Below are 19,981 nucleotides of genomic sequence, written 5' to 3'. Positions count from 1 at the left end.
TCAAAAATGAATAAACATTAAAACAATTTTTTAATAAAAAAATATATTTTTATTTTTGGCACAGTAATCCCATTTCTGGAAAGCTATGCTAAGAAAATCGTAAGAAACACAATAAAAATTTACATTAAAAATAAGGACTACAGAAGTTAAAATTTTCAGTGTTTAAATTGTGTAGGGGGGGATGTTTAAATCAAATAATAATTATGTAGAAAACAATCCTAGCATGATGTGAAGCATAGTTCCAAATTTGTTTTAAAATTCCATGCAATGCTAGAAAAAAAAGAAAAAAATACAGCAAAATCTTTCTTCTTTTAAGTTTACTTATTTATTTTGAGAGAGAGTACACGCACACACCAAGTGGGGGAGGGGCAGAGAGAGAGAGAGAGAGAGAGAGAGAGAGACAGAGAATCTCAAGCAGGCTCCTCACTGTCAGCACAGAGCCCGACTGGGGGCTTGAACTCACAAACCGTGAGATCATGACCTGAGCTGAAACCAAGAAGCCAACGCTTAACCAGCGGAGCCACCCACGTGCTCCAGAAATACAGGAAAATCTTAACGGTAGTTACCATTGGGTTTGGTTATTACAGATGGTTTTAATTTCCTTTTTAATATTTCCTAAAGTTTCCTAACTGTATACAATACAATGGTTGTTTTGTAATCAGAAAAATGCAAAAATTATTCTAAGAGCATAAAAACAAACGCTGTCCAAACCACCACACGACACAGAATTATAATCGTGCACATTAGCTCTTAAAGAGAGAAGTTTGTCTTAAAAGTGACGCAGCTGATGTCTAAACAGGGTTTCCCAGGCAACCCCTCTGCGGTTGCCAATATAGAATGCCACCTCTGGGGTAGAATCATCCTCCTGGAAGGTTCTGAGGCCTCCTTCTCCTTAAAAGAATAACGAGCTGTTTGCAGGGCTAGGTGTCTGGTTTAAATTCCCTCTATGGAAGTACACACCCGCTGAATGGTTTCACTGCCAGAAGAAAAGTGCTACTCCCGTAATAAAAAGTCAGTGAAGCTGAAAGAAATCGAGTTTCTTGGACTTGGGGTGGCAGCTGGAAGATTGGTAAGCATTCTCAAACACGGAGGCATCTCACCTGAGCTCTGAGTCCATGGTCAGAATTCACCTGCAATTCTGATGGTCCCTGCTGCGGAGCGCAGGACAGGTCTGGGAGGGGAAGGAGTCTGGTCGTTTCCTCCTGATTTTGAAAAGTCAGAGGGGGTGGATGGACATGGTCACCGTTTCAAGTGAAGAGTTTCTCTTATCATCTCATAACTCATAGTGACTCATTCTGAAAGCACTGTCTTTTTTAAAGTGTGGAGATGAGGACGCCTGGGTGGCTCAGCCGGTTGAATGCCCGTCTCTTGGTTTCAGTTCAGGTCAGGATCTCGGGGTTTCTTGGGTTCAAGCCTTGCCTCAGGCTCGGCCCTGGCAGCGTGGAGCTTGCTCTCTCTCCCTCTCTCTCTCTCTCTCTCTGCCCCTCCCCCACTTGCACTATCTCTGTCTCTTTCAAAATAAGTAAACTTTATTTAGATGAGTCAATCAGTAGCGTGCTGGATTAGGTGGTCTACTGAAGATTCTTCCTTTAAAAAATTTTTTTTCAACATTCATTTATTTTTTGAGAGACAGAGCATAAGCAGGGGAGGGGCAGAGAGAGAAGGGGACAAAGCAGAGTCCAGGCTCTGAGCTGTCAGCACAGAGCCCAGTGCGGGGCTGGAACCCACGAACCGTGAGATCATGACCTGAACCAAAGTCGGGCACTTAAGCGACTGAGCCCCCCGGACGCCCCAAGATTCTTCTTTTCAAGACTGTGTTAAAACTATGCCCTGTATATACTCCAGCCCAGGCTACATAGCATGGTGCTGGAGGGGCTGCAAAAATTCACACGTCCTGGACTCTGCCTTCAGCTTATTCACAATCCAGGAGAAATGAGAAGGTGCAAAAACATGAAAAGTTAAATGGCTCAAGACTTAGCTGAAAGATACAATGAAAGTGACAGGCAGCAAATGCCTGTTTAACTGCCTAGTGGAATAATTGCAACATCTTACATGTATTTAGCCCTTAGGCACTGTGCTAAGTGAGCATTTAAAGATGTATTACCTCTTGACTGTGTCTAAGAAACCTAATTTAGTAGGAATACTAACAGGTAGCATTAATTAACGCTCGATAGATGCCAGGCACTGTGCTAAGTGCCTCACATGGAAGAACTTGTTTAATCTTCTCCAGTAGCCTGCAGGTCAGTCGTGCTAATTGTCCTGAGGCACAAAGAGAAGCTGGTGCTTGGAGATGCCTGGGCATTGCACAAGATCACAGAGCTGAAGTGGGGAGCCAGCATTCGAACCCGGGGAAGACTAGCTCCAGGGCCCCCACTCTTTTTCTTTCTTTTACTTTTTTAGTGTGGTGACAACACTTAACGTAAAATCTATCCTCTTCACAAATATTGGAGTGTGTGTTATTGTTGACTCTAAGTACAGTGCTGCACAGCAGGTATCTAGAACCTTAACTGAAATTTTTGGACTGTTAATTAATAACAGTACGCCCCCCCCCCCAGCCCCTGGTAACCCCCATCCCAATCTTTGATGTTATGAAATTGGCTATTTTAGATACCTCGTGTAAGTGGAATAATGCCTTATGTCCTAAGGTCCATCCATGTTATCCCATTTTGCAGAATTTCCTTACTTTTTTTTTTTTTTTGGCCAAGTAGCATTCCACTGTATGAGTATACATTTTCTTTACCCATTCATCTGTCGGTGGCCATTTAGGTTTTTCCCATGTCTTAGCGATCGTGAACAATGGTACAATGAACACAGGGGTCCAGATAGCTCTTCAAGATCCTGACTTCTAATTCTTTTGGATAATAAACCCAGAAGTGCTGGATCATATGGTAATTCTACAGTTCTATTTTTAATATTTTGAGGAAATGCCATACTATTTTCCATTGTGGCTGTGCCATTTTACGTTCCCACAGAGTGCCCATTTCTCTTTTTTAAAATGTATTTGTTTTGAGAGACACAGAGAGAGGATGAGCAGGGGAGGGACAGAGTGAAAGGGAGAGAGAGAAACCCAAGCAGGCTCTCCGCTGTCTGCACTGTCAGCACAAAGCCCGATGTGGGGCTCGATCCCACAAACCACGAGATCATGACCTGAGCTGAAATCAAGAGTCGGTCGCTAACACACTGAGCCACCCAGGCACCCTGAGATTTGAAGAGTTTTTATTAGGGACAAGATGAAAAAGAGGAGAGGATGTTTTCAGTGGGGCATGGCTGTTAGGTCACCAGTTGTTGGGAGATTAGGATAATAGCATCTCAAGCTACAGTATTGATTCACATTTTAACACATGCTGTCAATTCCTGAGCAGCCATGAATTTCTAGTTGACTGTAGGAGGCAGCAGAATTGCCCTGAGTTTACCACAGCCTGAAGCAGAGGTCAGAAACTATGGCCTGCAGCCAAGTCTGGCCCAGCACTTGCTTTTGTAAATAAGATTTTATTAGACTACAGCCACTCCCATTCATTCTGTGTCTTTCACAGTACATGGCAGAGATGAATAGTTGCGACAGACACTGTATGGTCCATAAAGCTTAAAATATATATATTTTAGCAGAAAGGTTTGCTGACTTCTGGCCTAATGTATCACAGTGATTGTTATTTTTTCTTCTAAACTTTTATTTTGAGAAGTGTCAAATCTACAGAAATACTGAAAGAATACTATAATGAACATTTGTATGCCCTTCTCCTTGATTCAATACTTAACATTTTGTCACATTTGCTTCCTCTCTCTCTCTCTCAGGTGCGGATATCATAATTCAATACCTCTATTTAGTATATATCTAAATATAGTATATATCTCCTAAGAATAAGGACAATCTTTTACGTAACCACAGGAATTTAACATTGATGCAGTCAGTAGACCATATCCAAATTTTCCCAATCCAGGTTCCTGTGCAGGATTGCTTTTAGTGGTCATGTGTCTTTAGTGGTCTTTAATCTAGAACAATTGCCCAGGTTTATTTCTTTTTTCCTCAGCTTATTAAGGTAAAATTTGCAAATAAAATTATGAGATATTGAAAGTGTACATCATGATGATTTGGTATACATGAATTTGGTATACATGTCTTTCTTGTTTTCATGACATTGATGTACTTGAAGAGTGTGGGATAGGTATTTTCAGAATGTCACTCATCCTGGATTTGCTTGATCACGTCCTGAGGATTATATTCAGGTTTTAGCATTTTGGCAGGAATGCCAAAGAGGTGATGTGTCCTCCTCAGTGCACCCCATCAGGAGACCCAGTGATCATTAGTGCAGCAAAACTCTACCTATGGTGGTAGTCAAACAGGATTGACTTGCTCAAGACCCAAAATGACAGGACTCAAAATGGCAGTGCTTACCTATCTACAGTCTATTCCTGGAAAGGGTACCAGGTAGCAACAGCATGGAAATAAGGAAATCACAGCCAAAGGCTGTCTCACCCTAAGGGTCTGGGACGTCCAGGTGCAAGGTCCTATTACCCACCCCTCTCTTGGTTCAGGAACCACCTACACTTGCACAGAACACCTTGGAACAGGTACTCTGTTCACATAGAAGATCCAAATGTGCACACGGATTTCAAATGTTTGCAGTCATCTGGGGGGTTGGCATCCATTTAAACAGAGAGCTGATCCATCCACTAATGAATAACATGAGCACAAATGTTTCATACTTGACAATCCTTTTCCTCCCTGATCACTGGCTATCTGTGCTTTGTGGCGTACTTCTGTTGACTGATTAAACTACAATCAACCAATTTTTTATGATGTTTTCCCTTCCAACAAAATCTACCTTTTCTCACGTACCATAATTGGTTCTCATAGCAGTATAAGTCAGAGGCCTTGTCTCCAGTATTTCATGAGCAAACGTCAAATGCAGACCCAAAGACATAGTCCCGTTACAATTGCTCCCTGTGGTCACACAGACCTCACACCTGGTCATCGGTTGTGAGGACACAGACCACGCGCAGAAGGTCATTAGGTTGGACGTTGTCCACTCGCGTGGTTTTTTTTTCTTAATGCGGTGAAATATTTCCAACTCACACTGACACTTTTTGGGTGTCCAGTTCATGGTATTGAGTGCATTCGCAATGTCATGCCACCGTCACCACTGCCTGTTTCCAGAACTAATAGAAACTCTATACAATGAAACAATAGCTCCCCATTCCCTGCTTCCCGTGGCCCCCCGATGACCTCTTTTCTACTTTCTATCTCCATGACTTTGCTGCTTCATGTAAGTTAAATCATGTAACATTTGTTCCTTGTGTCTGGTTTGTTTCATTTATCATAATGTTTTCATTTCACATAATGTTGCAGCACGTGTCAGAGTGCCCTTCCTTTCCAAGGTGATATTCTTTCATATGTGTAGGCCAATTTGCCTATTAATCTGTTGGTGAACATCTGGGTTGTTTTCACCTTCTGACTATTACAGATAATGGGGTGATGAACATCGGTGGGTACGCATCGGTTTTAACTCCTGCTTTTTGTTCTTCGTGATGTACCCCTAGGATTAGAATTGACGGGCCATATGGTGATTCTATGTCTCACTTTCTGAGGGTCCGCCAAACGGTTGTCTGTAGTGGTCAGGTCACTTGTTGGCTCTTCAAAAAAGAGGAGCTTTGGACACAGTTCTTTGCCCCCAGGACCTTCGGAGTCAAAGCTAAGAGACCATACTTATTCCCTTCCTCTAAGCTTCTCAACCAGCCATGGAGATTTGGTTAGACTTTCCCTTTAACAAGCTATTGGCTCCCTTTCCCCTGGGAGCAATTGCATCTTCTTCCATATATCATCAGTTTTAAGCCAGTCTTTTCTCTCTAAAGAAGGCCCTGTGGTTCCCTACCGTGCAAATATACTGCTGGCAGCAACAGGAGATGGGCAGGAGCCTTCTCTTCAGGGGCTCTAACCGGGCTTGTTAGCAGGCCGAGGCAACACTATAAATGTGCTCCATGCCCAGGAGATCTAGAAGAGTTACTTCTCCACCTCTGGCCATTTCACCACCCGTTGTTGGTAAAAGACCTTGGGAACCCCACTGGGAGTTGAGTCAAGAGACCCGGCGTTTTTGTCTGTCTTCTTCCTCCATTATGACTTTTTTTAAAGTTTGTTTATTTTGAGAGAAGAGAGAGTGCACGAGTGGGGTAGGGGCAGAGAGAGCGGGGAGAGAATCCCAAGCGGGCTCTACACTGTCAGCACAGAGCCTGATGCGGGGCTCAAACTCACAAACTTGAGATCATGATCTGAGCTGAAACCAAGAGCTGGATGCTCAACCGACTGAGCCACCCAGGCACCCCGAAATAATATCAATCTTAAGGAAAACTTGCAGGTATTGGACAAAGAACTACTACCTTTGTATTAAAAGTGAGTATTTGGGGTGCCTGGGTGGCGCAGTCGGTTAAGCGTCCGACTTCGGCCAGGTCACGATCTCGCAGTCCATGAGTTCGAGCCCCGCGTCAGGCTCTGGGCTGATGGCTCAGAGCCTGGAGCCTGTTTCCGATTCTGTGTCTCCCTCTCTCTCTGCCCCTCCCCCGTTCATGCTCTGTCTCTCTCTGTCCCAAAAATAAATAAACGTTGAAAAAAAAAATAAAATAAAAGTGAGTATTTTAGAATCTAATGCTGTAGGCTCACTGGAACCTTATTTCTTTCTGGAATTTCCCCAAGCCTTTGGATTTTCCATCCGAGGGGCTTTGAGGAGACTTAGATGTGGGATCCTCAGATTTTCATAAAGGTTTTGGTGGCACTTTCTCTCTCAATTTCTTTCTTTTTTGACTTTTAAAACTAGCTGTCTAAAGATTCCCACATGATTAGAGGCTGAATTGTTAGTCCCTTTCTTGTGTTGATTTCCTTTCTTTTGTAAAGTTCTAACTTTTTTGAAAACATCTTCACTGAGATGTAATTCATATACCATGTAATTCACACAATTCAAGTGTATAATTCAATGGTTTTCAGTGCATTCACTGAGTCAACTTTCAAGTGTTTTTCTTGGCCCCAAAAGAAACCCTGTTCCCCTTTAGTTACCACCTCCCACCTTTGGCAACCACGAATTCACTTTCTGTCTCCATGGATTTGCCTCTTCTGGACATTTCATATCAAATGGAATCATATATGTGGCCTTTCGTGACAGGCTTCTTTCATTGATCATGATGCTTTGAAGCTTCATTCCCTTTTACGGGTGAATAATGTTCCACGGTATGGATGTACCACATTTTGTTTATCCATTCATCAGTTGATGAACATCTGGGCTGTTTCCACTTTTTTGACTATTTTTGTGTTGACATGCTTTAATCCTCTTGGGTCTCTGGACATGGAATTGCTGGGCTAAAATGTTAACTCTCTGTTTCGCTTTTTGAGGAACTGCCAGTTTGTTTTCCAAAGTGGCTGTGCCAGTTTGTTTTTTTTTTAATCCTCCATGTGGTAGCTGGGATAAAGGATTTGAGGTTGCCTCTTTTACCTTCTGCGGTCTCAATATCAAAGTCATATGTGGTGCTAGTGCTGGCGGGACGCCTTGAGTTACAGCGTTGGTCGTAGCCTGGGTGAGGGGCATCCCATTAGGGAGCTCGATTCTGTCATTTTATAGATAGTTCAATACTGCCTACGCCTGCAGTGTTTTTGCAACTTTAGTATTGGTTGACAACGGAGGGGAAGTGACATTGTCTTTCTCTGGGTAAGCATGATGGATCCTTCTCTTAATCCATTCTAGAAACCTAGGGGCTTCCCTATGAACCATCCCCACAAAGGTATTAGCCAATAGCTGGTGGGCCAAAATCTTCCCCTTTAGTCAGAAGTGTTCAAAGCGGAGACACTGCTCCTCATTCTAAAATTCTCTAAAATTCTCAGGAATCATTTTAACAAAGGTCTGTCAGGATGATGTCTGTAATGACCTGGAAAATTTTTCAGTTCCCTCACTGAATAATCCCTTATTTCCCTAGTTTCTTGCCCTCCCTGTCATCTTGCCCAACTTGAATTATCTTCTTTGTTGTCCTCAGTCTCACAGAATTAGCTGACTCATCAAATATTATGGTGCCAGCCAGAGAGGACACAGCTCACCCCAAGGAGATTCTGAACTTAACTTTCATTTTGCTGAGGCTCAAAGAAGCAACCACAGATCTGAATTTTTAGCTGACCTGGTATCCGTTTCCAGTTCCCTGCTGGTCCATTTTTCTAGCTCCTGAGGTTCAGATTCTTTCAGTTCCAGATTTCACTGGAATGTTTTACAACTAGTATCTAATTTCAAAGTCTGTGCTACTTCAAACCAAGAGTAACTTGTTCATTTTCATCTCTTTTATCAGAATCACCTTTTTTTTTTTTTTTTTTTTCTAGTAATGCCTTAGCCATATTTTGAGCTAAGAATGAGTCAGGGTTTTTTCAGTAAATCCCACATCTGGCACCAGCTGCTGAAATGGTTTAACAGGCTTTGGTTGCTAAAGAAAACTCACAGATCCTAACAAATCTACAGTTTATTACAGGACAAAAAATACAATACACCAATAATATTTAAGTAAGGGCGAATATTTAAGAAAGGCGAGGTGCAAGGTTCTATTATCCTTCTTCTGTAAGAGCCCAAACAGATGGCGCTTTCACTCCTGGGGCAGGAACCACCATGTGCATGGAACGCTTTAGAGCAGGGAGCCCAAAATTGAGTCTCTGCTGGTTTCTTTTCTAATGTTTTTTCTGGTCACACAGCATAGGCATATTCCTGCTTGTAACTAGCCCCAAATGCAGAGCCCTTTGTCTATTATCAACAAATAATGCTGATAAGCTGACATAAACTACTCTGAAGCTTCTTGAACCCATAAAATACTACTATTAAATCGGTGTGTGTCATACCAACCAGGGGTCAGTGCCCTGCAGGAACTTTGACAAACAGCTCAGGTCCTACCGTGGTTAGCTCTCAAAGCACATAACTTATCTTTGGATAGTGCTTTACAGTTTTACAGAGTGGAGGAATTTAACGAACTGGAACAAGCTGGTATTATCACCCCCACCTCAGAAACCAAGTACATGAGGCTCAGAGTGCTTGTGACTTGCTCAAGGTACCTTGAAGTAGCCTGTGTGCCCTCCCCCATTCTATCCTGTTACCACTTAACATGAAGTTTGTGCATCTCTTCCTGTTTTTGTTTTTGTTTTTGTTTTTTCTGAATTCCACCAGTCACGTATGCATCTCTAAACAATGCGTTGATTAGCATGTTTGGGGGATTTTATATAATTGAATTATGCTGCAATGTATCCTTTCATGGCTTGCCCCCGCCCTCCCCCCCCCGCCCCCAGCATGTTATGCCCTTAAGGTGAGCCCGGATGTTGTCAAGCTGTTCTGAATAATCTTCGCTGTCGAAATTGTTTATATAAGAATATACTGCCTATTTTTACGTTTGACTGTATGGATGTTTGTTTTCTCTTCAATTCTTAGTGACTACAAATAATGGTGCTATAAATATTCTTTATTATGTCCACTTGCGCAGATGTGCAACTGTTTCTCCGGGGTAATATATTCTCCAGAAAGAAGCCATATCTTCAAGTTTCCTGGACGATGCCAAATTACCTTACAAAGGGATTGTATTAAAATTATACTTTCATGGGCAGTGATTAATGCACGGGCACACACAGACACACACTACACACCTACGTATGCACACACGTTATACTCCTAACCATCACGCACAGCACTAAACACGCACACGGATCCACAAACGCACAGCACACACGGTCTTTACAGAACGCACTGACACGCAGGTCCACCCACGTGCACTAGGCACGGGCACTCACCACGATGCCAGCCTCACAACACCCCGTTCAAACACAGACACAGAAAGGCAGGCCCCGCGCTCCGTGTCAGCACGCACGCAGCCCCGGTACTCGCACGCAAGCCCCCACGTTGCCCAGCCAGGGGGCGTGGTCTCCGCAGCTCGCGACTGAGGAATCTTGTCCCGGCCGCGCCGCCGTCGGACGCCAGGTGTCGGAGGTCACGGCAGCGTTGGCGGTGGCGTTTTTTTTCTACCCGGAAACCACGGCTGCCGGACCCTGAGAGGAGTCTGTGTCGCGGCGGCGTGAGCCGGACTGGCCTCTGGTCCTCGCCTGGGCCCCGTGGAGCCCGAGGCCGCCCCCGGCGCGGCGGGGAGGATGGTCCCGAGCGGCCCCCGGCCCGCCGCGCGCCGCCGCGAGTGATCTCTGAGCGGCCGCGGGCGTCCGCCGAACAGCTGGCCCGGCCGGGCCCGGGGCGCGCCGCTGCCCACCGGGGCGGGGTGAGCCGGGGGCGGGCGGGCCGGGGTCGGGGCTGAGCGCGGGGTCGGGAGGGCGCCGTGCTGGTCGGGAGCGGCCCTTCCGGCCGGGTGTCTTCACCTCCTCTCGGGGCTGCAGCCCCCGCCCCAGCTGGCGGTGGGGGTCGCTCCGTCTTAGCCCAAGCCTGGCCTGCGCCGCTGGCGTGGGCCTGTTTACCCGCCCCCCCGGGTTGGTCCACCCGCATGCCTGGAGCCAGGGTGCCCTGTCGCCCTCGAGATGGCGGGACGTCCCCCGTTCAGACCTGAGGCCTGGATAATTTGGATTTGGCACGGGGAACATTTTGGTAGTTTGCCATTTTTGACTTTGGGTCGTGTTTGCGTTACTTCTCTATTTGCAAATCATGTACATCTCAGGAAGAAGATGGGAGGGATAGACTTAACCTATGTGCAGACACTTGAAATAGTGGTATATTATGTGTCAGGCTTGGTAAATACCGAGAGATAGGGTGGATAATCCTCTTCACTCATATTTTAGTAAAATAAATCGAGGAGTGGCTGCGGGGTAATTTAGAGGCAGGTAGTTCTGTTTCTCTTGATAAACACCATTAGAAATAAAACCAAGCCTATTGTGCTGTTTTGAACTGTGTGAACACCATAACCGGGGAACAGCTGGTGAGGGGGCCTTTGTTGAAGAATACGATGCCTGTAGTTTAGTTCTCAACTAGCAGATTACAGCCCTTATTCAGCGATGAATGGGGAGCTTCTTTGCAGCTTGCTTTAAAGCAGGGAAGATTGTGGCTGCTCCTGAACTGCTACTTTCCTGCCTCAAAGGTGAGCCTCTGTGGGAGGCAGTGGGAGGAAAAATTCCAAGGCTGGAATTTGATTAATTTCATGATGGATATTTAATAACTTTTTTTGTCCCGATAGCTCTCTGGTTAGCTTGGGGTCTGAGCATTTGTATCCTGTGTGTAGATGAAATTGCTTGAAGGGTAAGAACACCTTCCAGTTTCCTGATTTAAGGAAAGGAAATAGACCTGTTGTGCAGCTAAGATAGACTTGATGACTGCAAGCTCTTAACTCCCTGGGATAAGGAGGCAGTGTGCTGACTTCCTAGTAAAGGTGGAGGAAGAATTTCTGTGGCCTAATTGAGGTGGGAGGACTAAAAGCCGGACTGCCTGCCACCCACGTCTGGGTACTGAGATCCCCAAATGCTGATTGAGCATCCCAGTGTTAGGGCAGCTGGCAGCTGTTGCACGGAAGAGAGACAAGACCTAAGTGCAAATGCAGTTTCTGCCCGCGGGGAACATACTTAGAGAAAGCAGTAGGCTCATAAAAGTGGCAGGACTGAATGGCCACGTGGAGATAACTATCAGAGGTTTTTGTTATGGTTAGGCTTCATAAAGGAAGTGACCCTTGAGGTGGACCTCAAAAGATCTTGAGCATTTGGGTCAGAATTAACTGGGAAATGAAAAAGCTAGGGGCAGGAGTTGGAACAGCACTCAGACTAGGTAGCTGGGCAGTAGAAACCTGGAAGCAGTGGCAGAGGCAGTCGGTAAGAAGGGTTAAATGCTTTTCTAAGACAGAAAAAGCACTGGCTACCCAGTCTGGCTTCTGGTAGATTTCTGAGTTCTAAAGAATTGTTTTCATTTGGTGGGTTTCTTTTGTTCTGTTACTCAGACAATGACACAAAGCAGTGCTTAACTTATTTTAAGGACAATGAAAAAGATGCTGATTGTGATTCCTGTCTGGTATTAACAGTCAGGAAATTAAATTTAGTGTCTGCAAGTTGTTTCTGTGCCTGTGTTTAGTTTGTGGGAACTCGGCTCTAGTATGATCTTTGCCACTCTGGCTACTGCCAATTGATGAATGGCAGGCTTTTAAGCCAATTCCTGAGTGTTTTGTTTTCTTAATTTTTAAATGTTTACATATCTATTTATTATTATTTTTAATGTTTATTTATTTTTGAGAGAGAGAGAGCGCGAGCAGGGGAGGGGCAGAGAGAGAGGGAGACACAGAATTCGAAGCAGGCTCCAGGCTCTGAGCTGTCAGCACAGACCCTGACGTGGGGCTTGAACTCACGAACCATGAGATCATGACCTGAGCTGAAGTCAGACGCTCAAGGGACTGAGCCACCCAGGTGCCCCAGTGTTTATTTTTGAGAGGGAGACAGAATCCAAAGCAGGCTCCAGGCTCAGAGCTGTCAGCACAGAGCCTGACGCAGGGCTTGAATTCATGAACCACAAGATCATGACCTGAGCTGAAGTTGGACACTCAACCAGCTGAGCCACCCAGACATCCCCTGGGTGTTTTTACTGACATCTAGTTCACCGAGATGTGGCTGGTTTCTCTTACACAGTATTGTCGAAGACCTTTGAAGCCATTCAAATAGGATGCCATGTAATTGCTCTGCAACATTATGACTAGTCTCAGGACCTCACTGGCTTCAACCTTAGTCTTTCGTTAAACACTCTCAGGATTGCACCATCTTAACTTTTTGATATTTCTTTTAGACTCTTCTTCCCTTTCTAGCCACTGCTCTGTCTCCTTGTTGTAGACATGCGTCTGAAAAAGAGTGGCCTTTACAGGGGACACAGCATGACATAGTACACGGATGGCCAATCTGCGGGATGTTTTTTGTCAGTAACATGCTGCAGAATCCCATTGCCATGTAAGACAGCCTTTATAAAAGTATTTTACTATGACATTTTAATTAAAATGAAAAAGGTTATGTGGAATTTAGGAAACAAAACAAATGATCATAAGAAAAAAGCAAACCAAGAAATGGACATACCCCTCTGCGAAATACAGATGTTGTGAGGATCATATACAATACACGCAAAACTCCTAAACAGGGTGCCTTTTTCGTAAAGAGTGAGCAGTTATGTTAGATGTTCTTGTTAAGCAACTGCAGAAACATCATGGAAACAAGAGGCAACACGAACAGGATACATCTGGCTTTCAGTTTGGCTGAAGAAGGCAGTATGGGGGAGGGGGCAGGGGGTGTGGAGGAGGACAGCCTCTTGTTAGAGACATTTACAAGGTGGGAACTGCTTGACTGGTAACTGATAGCGGTTTATAGAAGAGAGAGAGAGACTCAAGAATGGCTGGCAGTGGTCACTGGGTAGATGGCTGTGTCTTTCATTATGAGGAGGAGCGGCTTTGGTGACTTTGGAGAAGTTTTGACCTTGGCTCAAGGTGCCTGTGGGTCAGCTAAGTAGAGAGCTCCTGTATGTGGATGTTTGGGTCTGGGCACGGGGATAGATACAGAAAATTGCAGGGAGTAAGTGTGTGTGCCTTGAGCAGAGGCCCAGCCGTGAGCTCAGGGGGAGAAGCAGCTCTTAAGAGGGAGAAGGAAGGGGTGGCCAATTAAGCAAAAGGAAAGCCCGGTGACTGATGTCCTGGAGGTGGAAGACATTGTGTCTGTGTCAAATATTGCAGGGAGGGGAGTTAAGGACTGCAATTCTGGCTTGGCTTTACCAACTGAGACCTCACTGGAGACCTGGAAGTTTTCCTGTCTTCATCACTACTAATTTGCCTCTCTGAGGGTCTGTTCTGCTTCATGGTGGGGGACGAAGGATGGTAGCTGCGTGCTTGAGATTGCACAGGTTTCTTTGATATCAGCAGGTGGCCTCATCTCTGCTAAGTGTTGGATAATCTAGTTTCACATCCATTAGTGCTTTTTATTAGGTTCAGGATATTTTTAAAATTTTTACATTCAAAGTGGGCCCTGGGGCACCTGGATGGCTCAGTCAGTTAAGCATTCGACTTCGGCTCAGATCATGGTTTAACGGTTTGGGAGTTTGAGCCCGGCATCGGGCTCTGTGCTGACAGCTCATGGAGCCTGCTTCAGATCCCTTGTCTCCCTTTCTCTCTGTCCCTCCTGTGCATGCTCTCTCTCTCTTTCTCAAAAATAAATAAACATTAAAAACAAAACAAAAAACCCACAATAAGCCAAGTGGGCCCCTCTCCCACATCGAGGTGAGTTCCTGCTATTCTTTTAGCACAAGAGCGGTGTATTTCCTGGGGTGGGCACACACAGCAGGCTCTCCAAGCCTCCCCTGGCATTGCCGCCAGCCCCCACCTCCTAGTCACTTTGAAACTTTGAGAAGGACATGACTTTATCGGAGAGTTTTAAGGAATTTCCCATTTGGCCTGAGGTCGAAAATCTAGTTTAAAATGAACGGTGGTTTTGTTGTTCACATAAGGTGAACTTTTTGGTCTGGGTCACAGGTAGTGGTTTAGCAGATCTTAAATTCGAGTTTTAGATTGTAGTTTTAAACTTGGGCAAGTAGCTATGTGGTGTACTTGGAGAAAGGGAGACCCTGTGAAAGGCTCCTTATCTGGCATAATCAGTGTTAATTTCCTTTCTAATAAAATACTATAATCAATTCCAAAATTGCATATTTCAGCTGTCACTGGCCCCTTGGGCAGCCTTCCTCTTTTAGTAGCTCTTTTCTCTGGTTACAAATGTGTCAGTTTCCTCACTTCTGACCCACTGTCTCTTGTCCCTTTCATTTGAAGCCCTGGTGTTCACCTGTTGTCTGTCTCCTCATCCTTGCTCTTCTCTCCTCACCATTTGCTTTCCCCCTGCCAGAGTGTGGTTTTAGAGGTCACCGGTGATCTTGCCAGGTGGAGCATGACGCAAGCTTAGTTTCACTGGAGTATTTTTTAAAGCGCAGAGAGGCTCAGAGATCCTTTCTTTTCTTAATCGTAATACTTAACTCACTTCTCAGTACCTCTTCCTTCTTGAGACACTTGCAGGATACCTCACCATCCTGGGCACCTTTTTGGCTCATGGTCACTTCCTCCCCTCTGTGGCCTCCACTGGCCTCTCAACCTCTGCCCTAATGGAGGGGCCCATGCCTGTCTGGAGAACTTCTGTGCCCACCTGCCCCGGGAGCACACAGCACTGAGTTGTCTGCAGGAGCCTCACCTAGATCTTGTTTGCTATTCTCCGTTTCTCACAGATCCCTCTGAGTACAGATGACTGCAAGTTAAGCTTTGCCTGTCTTTAGCACCAGGACATGCTAGAGGACTGTCCTGCTTTCTGTTTTTTTTTTTTTTTTTTCTAGTTTGGTTTAAGAAAGTTCTGGGGGTTTTTTCTCCTATTTCTCACCTTTATTAATGAAGAAAATGAAGAGAATTAAGATTTAAGGAAGTTTTATTTTGGCCACGAGACCAGCAGGATCTATTGAAGATTATTTACATTTATAAATTTTATTGTTAGAAAGTATTACAAAAGGAATATATATTCATGATGGAAATTTTTTTAAAAAGGAAAAAGATCTATGTAATCTGACCAGCTAGAGGGAACCACCATTGTTTACATTTGAGGGTATGTTATTTGTCTTTTTTTCCCGGATGGGTACTTGTGTGCACCAACTCTCATACTTAAAAAACCTGAATAGCCTCATTCTGTGTATGTTATTTTAGCTGCTGTGTGTTTAATGACCATAGTGTTTTTGCTGGGGATATATCATGCTGTAACCATTTCTCTGCTGTTGTTGGGTATCTAGTTTTTCGTTTTTTACTGTTTTAAACACTCCTGAGATAACTATCTTAGTAGTTAAATCTTTGTTTTCAGTACTTTTTTCTCAGGTGAAGTTTTTAGAAGTTGAACAGCACAGATAAGAGTATGCTGGGTTGTAGTGCTGTTGATATGTGTGGCCAAGTTCATCTCTAGAAAGTTTCACAGCTCTTTTCCTCTTCTCCTCTTCTTTTAAAGTAACTCTGGTGTTTCTCCTTAACTTGTGGGTTGCTCGAGGTAACTCCAGTATAATCTTGGTATTGCCTTTTGCCTACTTAAATTGCCACCCGATGTTTAGTGTTGTCATTCAGTTGGTCTCAGAGCTCTAGGTACTCCGTCAATGGACTTCAGTCACATACTCTCACATGTAACTGCATTTTGGCTGTGTTCTGGGTACCTTAAATCCCTAGACTTTTCCCAAGGGGCAGCTTCACAGCCCTGGTGGTTTCTCTCTTTATCCTTGTGAAAGCCTCTAGTTGGACTTGGGATGAATTTAGGAAAAGGGGCCAGATAGTGTGCTTTCTCTCTATCTACTTTTCTTAACCCCATACAGAACTTAACTTATTCTTTAATTAAAAGTGACATTTACTATGGTAGAGATCATAGAAATGTTCTTTTAATTCTTTCCAGAGGAAATACATTTGTTTAGCTTTTGTTAATTATTTGAAAATGCTAGTGAACGGTAGGAAAGGAATGTCAAGTTTGTGAAATATTTGACTTTTAATTGTTTTATTAAAAAATAAAGTCTTTCACTTTTAAGTGAATACAGTTGGCCTCCCCTGGAACTTTCTCTAATTAAATTAGCTATATTGATATTTGCTGATTTGTAGGTATTTATGTTGATATATAGATGTTTACATTCTGGTGTGATGTGGTTTTAATGACTGTTAGTTTTCTCTAGAAGTGAACTTATTTTAGATTTTTGTCCTTTTCTAGATGTTTTATAATTGTAGTTCCAGGTGGTGAATGGTTCCTATTTATTTTTATATGTGATTCAGATTTTGTCTTTCTCTTAATAAACTGTATAAACATATATAAGAGCTTATTATAACTTTAAATAAACTTATGGAACTCTGATTTACTGTTGATGTTTTTGTTTCTCAATCTTAGGATTCTTAACCTAACTAATGTCATTTTTTGTTTTTATTTTTTAAAAAAAAGACTCAAGTTTTTAAAGGCAGTTTTAGGGTCACAGCAAAATTGAGAGGAAGGTACAGAGATTTCCTGTATAACACTGTCCCACACACATGCATAGCCTCCCCCTTTCAGCATCTCCCACCAGAATGATACATTTGTTATAATTGGTGAACCTCCATCACTGTCATTCAGAGTCCATAATCATACAGAGTATTTTCACTGACCTAAAAATCCTTTGTGCTCCATCTGTTCATCCCTCCCTCCCTCCTGCAGCTTCTGATCCTTTTACTGGCTCCATACTTTTGCCTTTTCCAGAATGTCATATCTTTGGAATCGTAGGGTATGTGGCCTTTTCAGATTGACTTCTTTCATGTAGTAATATGCATTTAAGTTTCCGCCTTGGCTTTCATGGCTTGATAGCTCATTTCTTTTTTAGTACTGAATAATATATTCCACTGTCTGGATATACCACAGTTTATCCTTTGCCCTACTGAAAGGTATCTATCTGGGTTGCTTCCAAATTGTGGCAAGTATGAATAATGCTGTTGTGAACCTCCATGCGTAGAGTTTTATGTGACCTAAGTTTTAAACTACTTTGGGCGAATACCAAGCAGTGCACTTGCTGGATATTGTGGTTAAGAGTGTGTTTTAGTTTTGTAGGAAACCACCAAACTTCTAAAGTGGCCGTACCGTTTTGCATTCCTACCAGCAATGAATGAGAGTTTCTGTTGCTCTGCATTCTTGCCAGTGTTTGGCATTGTCAGTGTTCTGGGTTTTGGCCCTTCTAGGAAGGGTAGTGGTATTTCATTGTTGTTTTAATTTGGATTTCCTGATAACCTGTGATGTGGGGCATCTTTTTGTATGCTTATTTGCCATCTGTATGTCTTCCTTGTTGAGGTATGTCTGTCTGTTAAGATCCTTGGCCAGTTTTTTTTTAAATTGTGCTGTTTTCTTATTATTTTAAGAGTTCTTTGTATATTTTGGATAACAGTCCTGTATCGGATATGTCTTTTGCAGTATTTTCTCCCAGTCTGTGCTTGTGTTCTCATTCTGGTAACAGTGTCTTTCATAGAGCAGAAATTCTTAATTTTAGTGAAACCTAGTGGTTTTTTTTTAAGTTTTTATTTAAATTCTAGTTAGTTAACATGTAGTGTAATGTTAGTTTCAGGTGTACAATTTAGTGATTCAACACTTCCATACAACACCTGGTGCCCATCATAACAAGTGCCCACCTTTATATCCATCACCTAATTTTACCCGTCCTCCCACCCACCTCCCCTCTGGTAACCATCAGTTTGTTCTTAATAATTAAGAGTCTGTTTCTTAGAGCGCCTTGGTGGCTCAGTCGGTTAAGCGTCCAGCTTCGGCTCAGGTTATGATCTCACAGTCCGTGGGTTCGAGCCCCACGTCTAGCTCTGTGGTGACACCTCAGAGCCTGGAGCCTGTTTTGGATTCTGTGTCTCCCTCTCTCTCTATCCCTTCACCACTTGTGCTCTCTCTTCCTCTCTCTCAAATAAATAAACATTAAAAAAAAATTTTTTTTTTAAAGAGTTCTGTTTCTTGTTCTTTGTCCCCTTTGCTTGTTTGTTTTGTTTCTTAAATTCCACATTGGAGTGAAGTCATACGGTATTTGTCTTTCTCTGACTGATTTCACTTAGCATGATACTCTAGCTTCATCTGTGCTTTTACTAATGGCAAAATTTCATTATTTTTTGTGACTGAGTAATATCCCATTTTTTAAAAAAAAGTTTATTTATTGGGGCACCTGGGTGGCTCAGTCAGTTAAGTGTCCGACTTCGGCTCAGGCCATGATCTCACCATCTGTGAGTTCGGGTCCCGGGCCAGGCTCTGTGCTGACCAGTTCAGAGCCTGGAGACTGCTTTGGATTCTTTTGTCTCCATCTCTGTCTCTCTGCTTCCCCCACTCGCGCTCTGTATCTCTCTCCAAAAAAAAAAAAAAAAAAATTTTTTTTAGGTTTACTTATTATTTATTAAGAGAGAGAATCCAAAGGATGCTCTGCCCTGTCAGTAAGGAGTCTGACACAGAGCTCAATCCCAAGAACCATGAGATCAGGACCTAAGCCAAAATCAAGAGTCAGATGCTTAACTAACTGAGCCACCTAGGCACCCCTGAGTAATATTCCTTGTATGTATATGCTACTTTTTCCATTCATCAGTTTATGGAAACTTCGGCTGTTTCCATAGTTTGGCTGTTGTAGGTAATGCGGCTATAAATATTGGGGTACATGTATCCTTTTGAATCATTATTTTTGTATCATTTGGCTAAATACCTCATAGTGCAATTGCTGGATTATAGGGTAGTTGTATTTTTTAACTTCTTGAGGAACCCCCGTACCGTTTTGTATTGCCACCAACAGTGCAAGAACAGTGTGGTTCCTGTTTATCCACGTCCTTGCCAATACCTGTTGTTTCTTGTGTTTTTGGTTTTAGCCATTCTCAAAATAATTTTCATTAAATTTATTTATTTTGAGAGAGACCGTGCACGCAGGAGTGCGGGAGAGGCAGAGAGAGAGAGGGTAGAGAGAGAATCCCAAGCAGGCACCATGCTGTCAGAGCCTGACATGGGGCTCGAACCCACAAACCATGAGATGACCTGAGCCAAAATCAAGAGTTGGATGCTTAACTGACTGAGCCACCCAGGCACCACCCCCTTTTTAAAAATATTTATTTATTTAATATTTTTAATAACTTTTATTAAGTTACTTGATTTTAGCCATTCTGAAAGGTATGAGGTGATATCTCATTGTAGTTTTTATTTCTCTGATGATCAGTGATGTTGAGCATTAATGAAATCCAGTTTATCAGTTCTTCCTTTCATGGATGTTGCCTTTCGTGTCATATTTAAAAAGTCATCACCAAACTCCAGGTCATCTGGATTTGCTTATATGTTATCTTCTAGGAGTTTTATAGTTTTGCTTTTACATTCAGGTCTGTGGTCCATTTTGAGTTCATTTTTGTGAAGGGTATAAGGTTTGTGTCTAGAGTCTTTTTTTTTTTTTTTTTTAAGATTTTATTTTTAAGTCATCTCTGCGCCCACTGTGGAACTCGAACTCACAAC

The 19,981-nt window shown here is 43.3% G+C and overlaps 1 protein-coding gene across 2 annotated transcripts in view; it reads left to right on the top strand.

Moving 5' to 3' along the window:
* Positions 1-933: 933 nt before the first annotated feature.
* The window catches only part of TMEM248 (transmembrane protein 248), a 38,456-nt gene continuing 19,408 nt past the window's right edge, over positions 934-19,981 (top strand). The window contains exon 1 of one of the 2 annotated variants that reach the window (XM_043559881.1): positions 934-1,069. In XM_043559881.1, coding sequence (XP_043415816.1) covers positions 968-1,069 — 102 coding nt within the window. In that variant the 5' untranslated portion in view covers positions 934-967. Of the gene's footprint in view, positions 1,070-9,946; positions 10,264-19,981 lie in introns of those variants that run through there. The other variant, XM_043559882.1, reaches the window with a different exon arrangement.

Source organism: Prionailurus bengalensis, chromosome E3 (assembly GCF_016509475.1).
Source record: "Prionailurus bengalensis isolate Pbe53 chromosome E3, Fcat_Pben_1.1_paternal_pri, whole genome shotgun sequence".
Taxonomy (NCBI): Eukaryota; Metazoa; Chordata; class Mammalia; order Carnivora; family Felidae; genus Prionailurus; species Prionailurus bengalensis.
Note: the sequence above shows the minus strand (reverse complement) of the source record. Positions and strands in the feature narration are given on the sequence as shown.